Source organism: Muntiacus reevesi, chromosome 3 (genome assembly GCF_963930625.1).
Source record: "Muntiacus reevesi chromosome 3, mMunRee1.1, whole genome shotgun sequence".
Lineage (NCBI taxonomy): Eukaryota > Metazoa > Chordata > Mammalia > Artiodactyla > Cervidae > Muntiacus > Muntiacus reevesi.
This window is the reverse complement of record NC_089251.1, coordinates 240,426,716-240,439,100: the sequence shown is the minus strand read 5'-3', so window position 1 is coordinate 240,439,100 and position 12,385 is coordinate 240,426,716. Positions and strand designations below refer to the sequence as shown.

General features: G+C 36.5%; 1 protein-coding gene across 3 annotated transcripts in view; it reads left to right on the top strand.

Moving 5' to 3' along the window:
- SCN9A (sodium voltage-gated channel alpha subunit 9) overlaps nt 1-12,385 on the top strand; it is a 169,823-nt gene that overhangs the window by 109,454 nt on the left and 47,984 nt on the right. For 2 of the 3 annotated variants that reach the window (XM_065931685.1, XM_065931684.1), the window contains exons 15-17: nt 732-905; nt 1,644-2,000; nt 4,592-5,068. In XM_065931685.1, coding sequence (XP_065787757.1) covers nt 732-905; nt 1,644-2,000; nt 4,592-5,068 — 1,008 coding nt within the window. The remainder of the gene's footprint in view (nt 1-731; nt 906-1,643; nt 2,001-4,591; nt 5,069-12,385) is intronic. The other variant, XM_065931686.1, reaches the window with a different exon arrangement.

Sequence of the window (12,385 nt, the reverse complement as noted above, 5' to 3'; positions counted from 1 at the left end):
TAAGCCAGAAAGATAAAGACCATTACAGTATACTAACACATATATATGGGATTTAAAAAGATGGGAATGATAACCCTATATGCAAAACAGAAAAAGAGACACAGATGTACAGAACAGACTTTTGGACTCTATGGGAGAAGGCGAGGGTGGGATGTTCTGAGAGAATAGCATTGAAACAAGTATACTATCAAGGGTGAAGCAGATCACCAGCCCAGGTGGGATGCATGAGACAAGTGCTCGGGCCTGGTGCACTGGGAAGACCCAGAGGGATGGGGTGGGGAGGGAGGTGGGAGGGGGGATCGAGATGGGGAATACCTGTAAATCCATGGCTGATTCATGTCAATGTATGGCAAAAACCACTACAATATTGTAAAGTAATTAGCCTCCAACTAATAAAAATAGATGGAAAAAAAACCAAAACAAAGAGTGCCTATCTTAATTTTCAAAGGTTTTATGTATCAGAGATTTTAGTGTGCCTTCTAAAATGCTCTCTAAAGGTGATGAAAACTGATAGGAGAGTTAGAGTTTCTTAACTGTTCAATGCTTGTAGCTATAGGAATAGTGATAGTTGGTTTATAGGATTAAATGAAATAATAATATATGTTTATAAAGTATCTTTATAAAGCACCTTGTCTGAAACACAGTAAATGCTACACAGATAGTCATTATCATCATTAGGTTGCTTTCATACCTTTTAATAATACTAGAAATATATTTTATTTCTTATGTAGGTCTTTACTGGCATCTTTGCAGCTGAAATGGTTTTAAAACTAATTGCCATGGATCCATATGAGTATTTCCAAGTAGGATGGAATATTTTTGATAGTCTTATTGTGACTTTAAGCTTAGTGGAACTTTTTCTAGCAGATGTGGAAGGATTGTCAGTTCTACGATCATTCAGACTGGTAAATAAAGACCAATTTTGCCTTTATATTCTATATATAAAGGGGTGTTTCTTTGGTTTTACAATCACTATTTTTTTTAACTTTTGGAGATGTGATTCAAAATATAAGATTAGATCTCAGTAGCTAGTAAAATGAAGTTCCTTTAGTAGCAAATGCACTTAAAGAGCTCAAAAATATTTGAATGTTTTAATTTTGGGATCTTGATGACATATTCAGTTGTATATGCTAGTATAATGATAGGGCAGTAATTTATATCACAATAAGAAGCTTATGGTTTGTAGAACTTCAATCATGTAGATTTCATAAAGATTATCCCTTCAAAATTGTTGTCTGATGTCAAAAATATTAAAAAATAATGACTTTTTAATGCTTTTCCCTCTAATTTGTTGAACTTTCTCCTTATGTCGGCATGAAAAAATTATGAAAGTATCAGAAAATAGAATTAAGGATAAATGACCAATTCTAAAGGATATAATATCTGATACTGTGATAAGAGATTTCCATAACTATCCTGAACTAAAATTGCAGTTCCTTCAAAATATGTGTAGCAATTGTATAGCGGCAAATATAACAAAATAATAGGAATATTGACAGCAGATTAAAAGTTAATAATAAAAATAATTGATTTTACCAGGTAATGATAATATATTAGAATTAAATTTTGGAACAAAGTTCAAGACTGGAAACATTGAGAACTTTTTCATAAAAACTGATAATAAGTTTTGTGTTTACTCTTAGCTCCGAGTTTTCAAGTTAGCAAAGTCTTGGCCAACACTGAACATGCTGATCAAGATCATTGGCAATTCAGTGGGGGCTCTGGGAAACCTCACCTTGGTGTTGGCCATCATCGTCTTCATTTTTGCTGTGGTTGGCATGCAGCTCTTTGGTAAGAGCTACAAAGAATGTGTCTGCAAGATCAATGAAAACTGCAAACTCCCGCGCTGGCACATGAATGACTTCTTCCACTCCTTCCTGATTGTGTTCCGGGTGCTGTGTGGAGAGTGGATAGAGACCATGTGGGACTGCATGGAGGTCGCCGGCCAAGCCATGTGCCTCATCGTCTACATGATGGTCATGGTCATTGGAAACCTGGTGGTATGTAATCACCTGTTCATGCATTTAAAATTCTCCATAGAAAATTATCATATGATGATATGATCATTTACTTTTATAATTATAGTATTAATTAGGTCTAAAGCCATTAATTGTAATAGAATATTGACTCTTTTAATCCAGTGAAGAACAGAAAAGATAATGAATTATTGTCTTATTTCTCTGCCAGATAATGCTTTCTTATAGCTTTCACAATATTTATTTTAATGGAAAGTTTTCATTTTTCTACTTCTTTCATTTTGATAGTAATGTCATATAAATTAATCCATGGTTTTTATATCTCTTAAATATTGATTCAAACATGAAGCCATGCTAGTAAACAGAATATGATTAACTTAATAATAACAAAGTGAATTTATAACGGAACAAGGCAAATGGAAGGCCTAGTCCTGCTGTGTTATAGTCACATATAAGACTAGCATCTATAACAAGTATCAACAAACTATATGGCCCAAGGGCCAAATCCTGCACACTGCCTGTTTTTGTCTCATTCCTGCAAAGCTAAAATGTTTTCTACATTTTAAAATAGTTTAAAAATATAAAGAAAAATATGCTTTGTCACAGGGAAATTAAATGGAATTCAAATTACAGTTTCTATAGGCAAAATTTATTGAAAACAGATATGCTTATTCATTTTCATGTTGTCTGTGGCTGTCTTACTCTACACGGACAGAGATCCTCTATCCTACAAAGCCTAAATAGTTTACCACCTGGCCCTTTTACAGAAAAAGTTTGCCCACCACTACTCTCTAGTTTCTCTTTTACAAGTGATCTACTTCTCCATTAGTGTTTTCTTAGCTTGTGTGCCTTCTGTTTCCTTCTATCTTATACCTACCTGTTGGTGGGAATTTTCAAGCTTAGAGGCAGGAGAAAATTTGGATAAAATGCTCTTCAGTGACTCACTTCAATTTTCAAAGCCATCATGTTCATTTGATGTAGTTGGTTAGCCTGTTGTCAGACTGCTCATCAAGTATGGTTGTCTATGGTAACAGCCACATGGTTGGTACCTTCACTTCCCATTGGCTTGAAAACAAGTTGCTGATTTTTTTTTTTGTCCTTGTAGCCCCCATGCCTACTTGAAACTTGGTAAGAGAGTAGACATAAATGCTCTCACTGCAAAAAGATAATGGTAATTATGAGGCATGATGGAGATGTTCCTTGACACTATGGTGGTAATCATTTTGCCGTCTATAAGCTCATCAAACCATGTTGTACACTTTAAACTTATACAATGTAATATGATAATTATATCTCAATAAAGCTGGAAAAGCTAAATCTAATTATGAATTTGAAGGAAAAAAGAAATCTATTAACATTTGCATTGATTAAGGAAACTAAAGGGAAAATGAGCCCTTGGTTTCTCATCACCATTCCTATTAGAACACACACACATCAACGAACATATATTTTACAGTGAAATATATTTTTTTATTGATAATGAAGACCGACAGGAAAATAGTCTCAAAATTTCTTAATGATTCATCAGATTTATTTCTATGATTTTCTCTTTCCCCTCCATCTCAGATTCTTCTCTTAAGCCTGCTATATTAACACAGATATTTTTTAACTTGTGCTTTTCTACTTACATTTCTGAGAAATTGTTCTCAGGGTGACCAAAATTAGTGGTGAGTCCTTTTCCTCAGCTTGGTATAATTTTGATTGTTTAAATATGAAGTAGATGTCTTTGGCCATGAAGAGACTTACATGAAAGGGTTTTTCAATCATTTTTTTTATATAAAATATTTTTAAAATATAATTTACATATTTTGAGCCCTCTGTGAGAATTTTTTTTTTAAATAATGTTCAGTTTACTTGGACCCTTGCCTCTAAGGAGGGAAACAGAAATGGTTTTGCACACAAACAAAATTTTGCTTCAAGGATAGGCATTATCCTGACCTGTTTTATAATCTTTTCCAGGGCCACCCAATCATAATGCCATTATCTCATTTGAATTGGGTTCAATGGGCATATCTTTTTCTTTGCTTTAAAAGTCTCATTAAGTTGCAAGTTGGCACAATTCTTGGAGAGGATATTTTATTACAGGAACTCTAAGAGCTTTATATGTTCCACTTATTGCAATAAGTGAAGTTTATCTTCTGGGAAAAGTAAACGCAGATCTTGGCTTAAGTTACCTTCAGCACAACAGACAATAGTCACAATTTTCTTGTTCTACTTGCTTCTCACAGGTAACAAATATTAAGTAAAGGCAAATGTTAAGAGGGCATTTTAGGCGCACAGAAGGGAATTTGGACACAGGTTTTCTGCTGTAGAAATGAGTTTAGGAATGACATCACGGTAATGGTGAGGGAGCATGCGCTTTGCTCCTCATGCTGGCCCTTTAAGGGTTAGGCTAACCTCTGCTCCCGTGTTCACAGAAGGTCACACACGGGGAGACTGATGAGAACTCTAGCTTCTCTGCTCCCCCAGCCCGTGTTCTTATCTGTGGATGAAGAAGTATAGAGCTCTTCATTGCTGGTTTGGATTTTGGCCTGTATTTCCGAAAACTGTACTTATTTTCTTTTTTTATTTCCTATCTCCCTGTTTCTCCACACCCTATTCTCCACCTGACTTAGGTCCTCAACCTATTTCTTGCTTTATTACTGAGCTCATTTAGTTCAGACAATCTTACAGCAATTGAAGAAGACACGGATGCAAACAACCTCCAGATTGCAGTGGCCAGAATTAAGAAGGGAATAAATTATGTGAAACGAGCCTTACGTGAGTTTGTTCTAAAAGCATTTTCCAAAAAGCCAAAGATTTCCAAAGAGATAAGACAAAGAGAAGATCTAAATTTTAAAAAGGAAAACTACATCTCGAACCGCACACTTGCTGAAATGGGCAAGGATCACCATTTCCACAAAGAAAAAGATAAAACCAGTGGTTTTGGAAACAGCGTGGACAAATACTTAATGGAAGAAAGTGATGGTCAATCATTTATTCATAATCCCAGCCTCACAGTAACAGTACCAATTGCACCTGGGGAGTCTGATTTGGAGGTTATGAACACTGAGGAGCTTAGCAGTGATTCAGATAGCGAATACAGCAAGGGGGTAAGATTGTTTTTTTACATATATTGTCTCATGTTATTAATTACTATATATGAGTTAAAATTTCAGATTTTTGCTGTCATGAGTTCTTTTCTAATATGCATACTAATAGGTAATTTGTGTGTATGTGAATTTGTACAGTAACTTCCTGAAGGTTCACGTGGTAAGGTTTTACCTACTGGTTCTTAATAACTGATGTAATCTTCTTTAGCTAGATTTGAAAGTATGGGAATATTTAAGTCTTCCTTTCCTTTATTCCATTTGTCATCCACTGTAAAGTCATATGCAGTCTCCTCTAATAGTGTCTGTTGAATCCACAGCTCTTCTCCATCACCTTTGTCTTTGCCCTCTGCTTGCCTAAGCCATTTCCACGTGGTGTCCCCACTGATATCTCTGCCTTCATTTCCCATCTACTCTAATCCATTTGCTTGATTAATTTTACTCAGGTCCAATCCTAATCACATCACTCCTTTGAAGTATCCTTGATCCCCAAGATAGATTTGAATTGTACACTGTAGGTAAAAGCCTTCTTATCATGGCCTCAACCAGCTGACTAGCTGTGTTACCTCGTCCTCACGCTGGGGCTCCTACACCTGAACCAAGCCAGTTTTCTTCTGGGCCACATACACTCACAACCTGCGTGATTTTGCTTGGGGTCTCCTTCTTCAGTCAAAATCCTGAGTACGCCCTTTAAGACACAGCCCTCAGTTTCCTTGTATGTAAAATTATCAGCCCTTACTAAGAGCTAGGTGACGGTTAAATGAATTGCACATGTTAAATGCTTAGAACAGTATTCACAGTGCTCAGAAGTTATACTTATTATTTTGCATTATATTTTATATTCTTAAAGAATTATTATATGCATCAAATGGTACTGTAAACTCATTGAGAACAGGAAACTTTATTACAACTTTTTTGTATCCTCCTTCCCCACCTCCAGGGGCAATATATTCAAAATATTATTGAGCTGCATTTTTATTAATATGGAATATAATAATCATAAATGAGTTTTATGACAGGATTTTTATGGCATCTCTCTAAAGTTTTAAGATACCATTTTACAATATTTTTCTTCTCTTTAGGTCACATTTGAAAATATTGACATGTATTTCCCAAACATCTTCTATCTGCTTGACCCTATGTTAAGACCTGGGTTTCCCAGGTGGCACAGTGGGCAAGTAAAGAATCCACCTGCCAATGCAGGAGACCCAAGAGATGTGTGTTCAATCCCTGGGTTGGGAAGAACCGCTGGAGTAGGAAATGGCAACCCACTCCAGTGTTCTTGCCTGCAGTGTTCCACGGACAGAGGAACCTGGCAGGCTCCAGTCCTTGGGGTCACAAAGAGTCGGACAGGACTGAGTGAAGGAGCGCACACACACACATATTAAGACCTATCCTCCTTAAATTTATAGTGGATTTCGGAAAAAGATACAGAGCTCTGTGTATATGTGTACACATGTGCACTGGCCATGTAACCAATACGAGGTGCATAGTAAATGCTCAATACTTAATCATTGAATAAATACACGATTAATAAATTATGAATATATATTTTAAGTAGCCAAAGAAATTATCTCCAAGATCACAAAGTAAGGAATAAAATATTTTATTTTTTATTTTAAAAATCTTTACATGGAAGAGGTTAATAACTCCAAAAATTCAGAAGGTGTAGTTGTTTTGGTTTGAAAGTAGAAAATTAGATTCCTCATACCCTGTTCAGGAGCAGTAATCTGGGTCTAGTCTCATGTGAAAAGGAAAACTAATTCAATTACCCATTTTTCTGCCTACAAAGATTAGAGTTGTAAAACCCTAACTGCCTAGCAGACTTTCTGAATAAACGTGAGATTCTAGGTGTTAAAGCACTTTGGTAGCTTGATTGTAGCGTCTTTATATCTTAATATTTGAGAGGAGTAGTTTCTTACTTGGTCATTTTTTCTTTGCTCAAAGCCTGTGGCTATCCTTACATGGATCTCCTTAAGTCACTGGCAAATGTCATATTCTTAGTATGTTGAATTATAACATTTTAAAGGGAATCTAATAGACCTGTCCTGTATAGCACCTCATTTTCTAATTCAGAAAGCCAGTAAGAGAAAGCAACTTTATCTACAGTTTTGAAGCTGGTTCAAGGCAGAGCAAAATCGAGTCCCAGCCTTGATGTGCCTAAGTTTGCCTTTATTCCACTGTCTTTGTCCCTTTCAGGGATAAAACTCACATTCCTAATGGGGTTCATACCTAGTTTGTCTCCCCTGGGATACTGAGCCATGCTTCTGAAGAATTCTGTGGTATCCAGAGGAGGTTTGTGATGCCATAGTATTCAACTGTCTTCTATAATTAATGATTTCGTCTATAAGTTTTTTGGTACTGAAATAGACTATTTTAACATCCATAAAGTTACTCTGCCACTTGTCCTGTTGACCTTTCCTAAACCTAAAAAGCATGAAATTTAGTGCACTTAAACTGTGTTATCCAAAGACCATTTGATGGTAACTTAATATTCTTAATTATCATTGAGTTTTTTATGACATTGTAGTCATAACTACTTGAGAAAAATACATTTTTTTCTATTTCATATAAATGGAAATATGTGGCATAATATTCAGGAGCTTGAGGCTACCTTGTAGGTCATAATTAAAAATACATAAACTAGTTTCTTTAAGTCATTTGCACAGTATTTGAGTTGGTAAGCCCTAAACAAATGTTGGGTATCGTGTTTATTATTGTATTCATCATCATTTTTAGCCTCTAAAAATTCAGATTTTAAATTATGGGCTTTGAAATTTTGTCCTTCCTCATAAGACATTTTCCATGACGTATATCAAAAGTGCATCACCTTGAGTGTATTCAAACTTGCTTGACTATAAACTGAACTTGAGAAGTAATGAAATTTCAAGATCTATAAAAAATTTGTTATGTAGTATTAAGCAGTTGTCAACTGTAACAACCTGCATCTAGAGTCTTCCTCTCGAGTGCCTTGTGATTTAAATGTTTCTAGTTATGACTTATTGGTTTTATTTTTCATTTCGGAACACTAAAAGAAATTCACATTTCCTTATTTACCTGAAGTGTTTCTACATCATTTCAGGCTAAGCTCTCTGCTCTAATTTCCCTAATCTTCAGCTCCCATTGAGTTCCCAATTTTTTAACTGCTTAATTCCCTCCTTTGTATCTTTCCTATATTTTCATCTTTGAAATAATTCTTTTTTTTTCCATTTATTTTTATTAGTTGGAGGCTAATTACTTTACAATATTGTAGTGGTTTTTGCCATACATTGACGTGATTCAGCCATGGGTGTACATGTGTTCCCCATCCCGATCCCCCCTCCCACCTCCCTCTCCACCCGATCTCTCTGGGTCTTCCCGGTGCACCAGCCCGGAGCACTTGTCTCATGCATCCAACCTGGGCTGGTGATCTGTTTCACCCTGTTTCGATGGTGTTTCGATGCTGTTCTCTCAAAACTGAAATAATTCTTGATGAACTTTTCCCAAAAAGGCAAATCATGATTATCCAATAGAAAATAATGCCCAACTGAATATATGTCAGTTATTTAAGTCTTAAGCACTACCTGGAGTATTGTGAAGAAGGCAGCCTCTGGAGATAGAATTCTCTAGGTCCTAGCTTTAATATTTACTGTCTCCATGATTTGAGCAATTTACAAAAACCTCTGGTTATTTTTTCTAGTTTCCTTATATGCAAAATAGAATTATAATAAAGATTAAATGATTTGGGTAAACAAACAAATGCTTGTTGAAAAATAAGTGCCCAATTAACAATTACCATGGGGATGAAATTGAGTAGTCGTGTACACATTGTAAGCAGCTATTTGCTACAGGTTAAATTTTTATGTGTAAAGACAAATGTAGGAGCTTGTTACAAATGCCTGTTCTGGACTATATCCTGCAAACTCTAAGTCTGGATGCCCTCTCAGAATCCTTACTGGCAGTGTTCCCAGTGACCACTGAGATGGATTGGTGGGCATAAATGAACCTAAGTTCATCTCTGGCTTGTCTTGATCCAGGTTTCTGAAAATTCATTTTCTTTATTCAAGGGCTGGGGATATTTTCCACATTTGTCTGTTAAGAATCTGCATTTTGAACAGGAGGGGTAAAATCTCCAACCTTTCCTACTTTCCCCTTCCCCATCCAGAAAACAAATCCACCTTCTCTTTTATGACCTAAAATCCTTTTTTTTTTTCTGCCCTCTTCTAGCATCAGCTCTCAGATAGGCAAGTTTTTGTCTTCTGATAGACAGTTAGATATATACACTCCAGAATGAAGGCAAAATATTTTGTCCTCAAATACCTTACCAGAAAATGACCAGAGATGAGTTCAAATAAGGTGTTGAGTAAAATATCTTATGAGTTTTGAGACCATAATTGGCATTAGAACACCAGCATTTCTCTGAGGATGAGTCTGTCTCAGAATCAAGAAAGACATGCTGTCATCCCTAGAGACTCCTGAGAATAAGGCTCCTGTCACTGCTTCTCGGAATACACGCTGAACTGATGGCCCCCCTCAGAATCAATCTCCTCCTGGGATGCAGTGCAGCCCTCCAAGCCCTTGGCAAACATTAACACACTGCAGATTTTCACCATTAGCATTGAAGTGCTTCATTATTATGAGCCTCAAATGAAGCATGAAATGCATCCATTCATTCAATAAATATTTATTGAGATCCACTATGCTCCAGGCATTGTGCTAATAGTTGCTTAGAGAAAAAAAAAATTTTTTTTCACCCAGGTGCAGTAATTCAATGTGATTGGCATCTGGCTTAATTAAGTTCTTAAGAAGTGTAGTTCTTTTTTTTTTCTTTTTTTAAATTGTGCCAAATCTCAAAATTGAAAGTTGTAGAAAACTAAATTAGTAAGTTTTTTTTTTTTTTTTTAATGGAGAGCTGTTTCTTAGAGGGTTAAAGAGACATCCTTTTGTTTTCAGTTATTACAGATTGCTTCCTTTTTTGATTTAAAGATGAAAGAAAAATAGCCAGTTTGTAGACTTGTGATGTTAATTATAGACTTTTGATGTTAATTTTGAATGTGTGTGTACATTTCAGGGGAAAACATTAAATTTATCCATTTTATTTCTCCAAATATTTTAAAACATAACAGTCTTATGTGGTTTTTGGAATAAATTCTGACAGCTTTCAGAGATGCTGGTAGCTATGAATCTAAAACCCTGAACCTTTTTTAATGCTCTTTTGACAAATGTGTTATCAATGCTTGCTTAGGTAAATTTGCTCATCTTGTGTACTCAGCAGAGGAAAACATCCTGACAGGAAGATCTCCCCATTCATTCTTCCTCTAGCCAAATGCAAATACTTAGCTTTACTCAGTGGTTCTTCAGTGTTTTAAAACATTGTCTCCAAGTTGTGATGGAGCTAGTTGAGGTCCTTAGAGAAAGGAGAGCAGTGAAACTTTCAAATTTTACATAATCAAACTTCTCACCTTCAAGGGAGTGTCATTTAATACACTGCAAAAACAGTTATGCAAAATTTATGTTCTTAAAGGAAGTGAAGGCCACCTAAAGCTCTCATTCACTTTGATTATTGTGGGAGAAAAAATTGCAGAGGAATCCATAAGTATATATTCTGTTAACTGTGGCTATTCATTGTTTCAACTTCCATTTCCTAAGCACCTGCTTGTTGCCATATGCCTGCTGGACTCTAGAAAGATGTCAGCAGTGTACTCATTTCCTCAGGAGATGTGGTTCAGAGTCTTCTTGGTCTCTGGTGTTGTTGTAAGTGGTAAAGAGTAAAGCTAGGTCCCTGCCTTTGAGTTAAAACACACACAGAAATCAGAAATTATAAGTAAACATGTAAAAATATTTGAAACAGGTTTTTTAGAAAAAATATTGAGGCAGGATAAGGATAAGGTGGCTAATCTTGAAAATAAGTTGGAATCCTTCACAATGGGGATGCCAGTTGAAGTATGTTTTATGATAAAAAGAATTCATCAGGTGAGAGAGAGAATGAGAGAGAGAGCAGGGAGAGAAGGGGAGGGGTGGAGGGAGACAGAGACGAAGAACAGAGAAACACCCTTCTGGTAGATGTAAAAGGCCCAGCCTGTGTGGAAGCATCCAGATACAAAAACACTCATTAAATATATGAGAGGATGGCCACAGAGGAAGTAGCAGGTGACAGAGGTCGACTGGAGCCAGATAGTGAGTGACTTGACTTACCGTGATTTGGAGATTGAAGTAGATTTCTTTTTATTTTTTTGTCTTGTTTTGTTATTCTTTGTTGTTAGCAGATTTCTACTTTTAAAGGAAGCTTGTTTGCAAGTGTAATAAAGGTGAGGAAGCAGAGAGGATGGCAGGTTGTGGCAACCATCCTAAGGACACTTGCTGAAGACTCAAGCCCAGGGAGTGATGGTGACACGTGGGATAAGTGAAAGATACTTGCAAGCTAAAATGTAAGGGTTCGGGGTCTGGATCTGTGAATTGTGAGCTGTTTCAAAGGGCATATTCATTTTCCATGGCTGCCATAACAGCATCTCACAGACCTGGGGCTTTGTACCACAAGAACTGTATTCTCTGATAGTTCTAGAGGCTGTAAGTCTGTAATTGATGTGTCAACAGGGCCATGCTCTCTCTGCAGGCTCTAAACAGGATGCTCCCTTGCTTTTTCCTAGCTTCTGGTGGTGGTCTTTCATCCTTAGCCTTCATGACCAGTAGCTGCATCACTCTGATCTCTGCTTCTGTTGTCACATGGGATTCTTCCTGTCTTTTCTTTTTATAAGGACACTAATTATATTGGATTAGGGCCTACCCCAGTGACCTCATCTTAACTTGGCTACATCTGTAGAGACCCTATTTCTACATAAGTTCATATTCAAAGGTAACAGGCATTAGGAGTTCAACATATATTTTGGGAGATACAAAGTAATTCATAATAAAGAGTTTTGGCTTAGACGACTGGATGGATATTGATGCTATTAAAAATATGCGGGGGGGGGGTGGAATATTAAGGGGGTAGGGGAGAGACAGTTTAATTTGGGGACATCTTAATTGTAACTACTCACAAGATAGCTAAGTGATAGTGAACAGTAGATATTTGGAGGTTTTAAGAAGATATTCAGAGTTGTAGACAGCTTGGAATTTTGCATGTTAATTTTACATCAGGTTCCCTGGGAAACCAACTGTGAGTAGTGTTTTCAGGTTAAACACCTAACACCTGGATGAAATGATGGAAGCAAGCTGATTGGGCAGAGGGAGGAGTTGACATGCTCTACAATGTAGCAGAGGGTTCAGCTGATTCTATAACATCGCTGGTATGTAGGAGCCTGTGGAGTAATCCCAAATCAAAGCAAGGGCTCGGGACCTGTG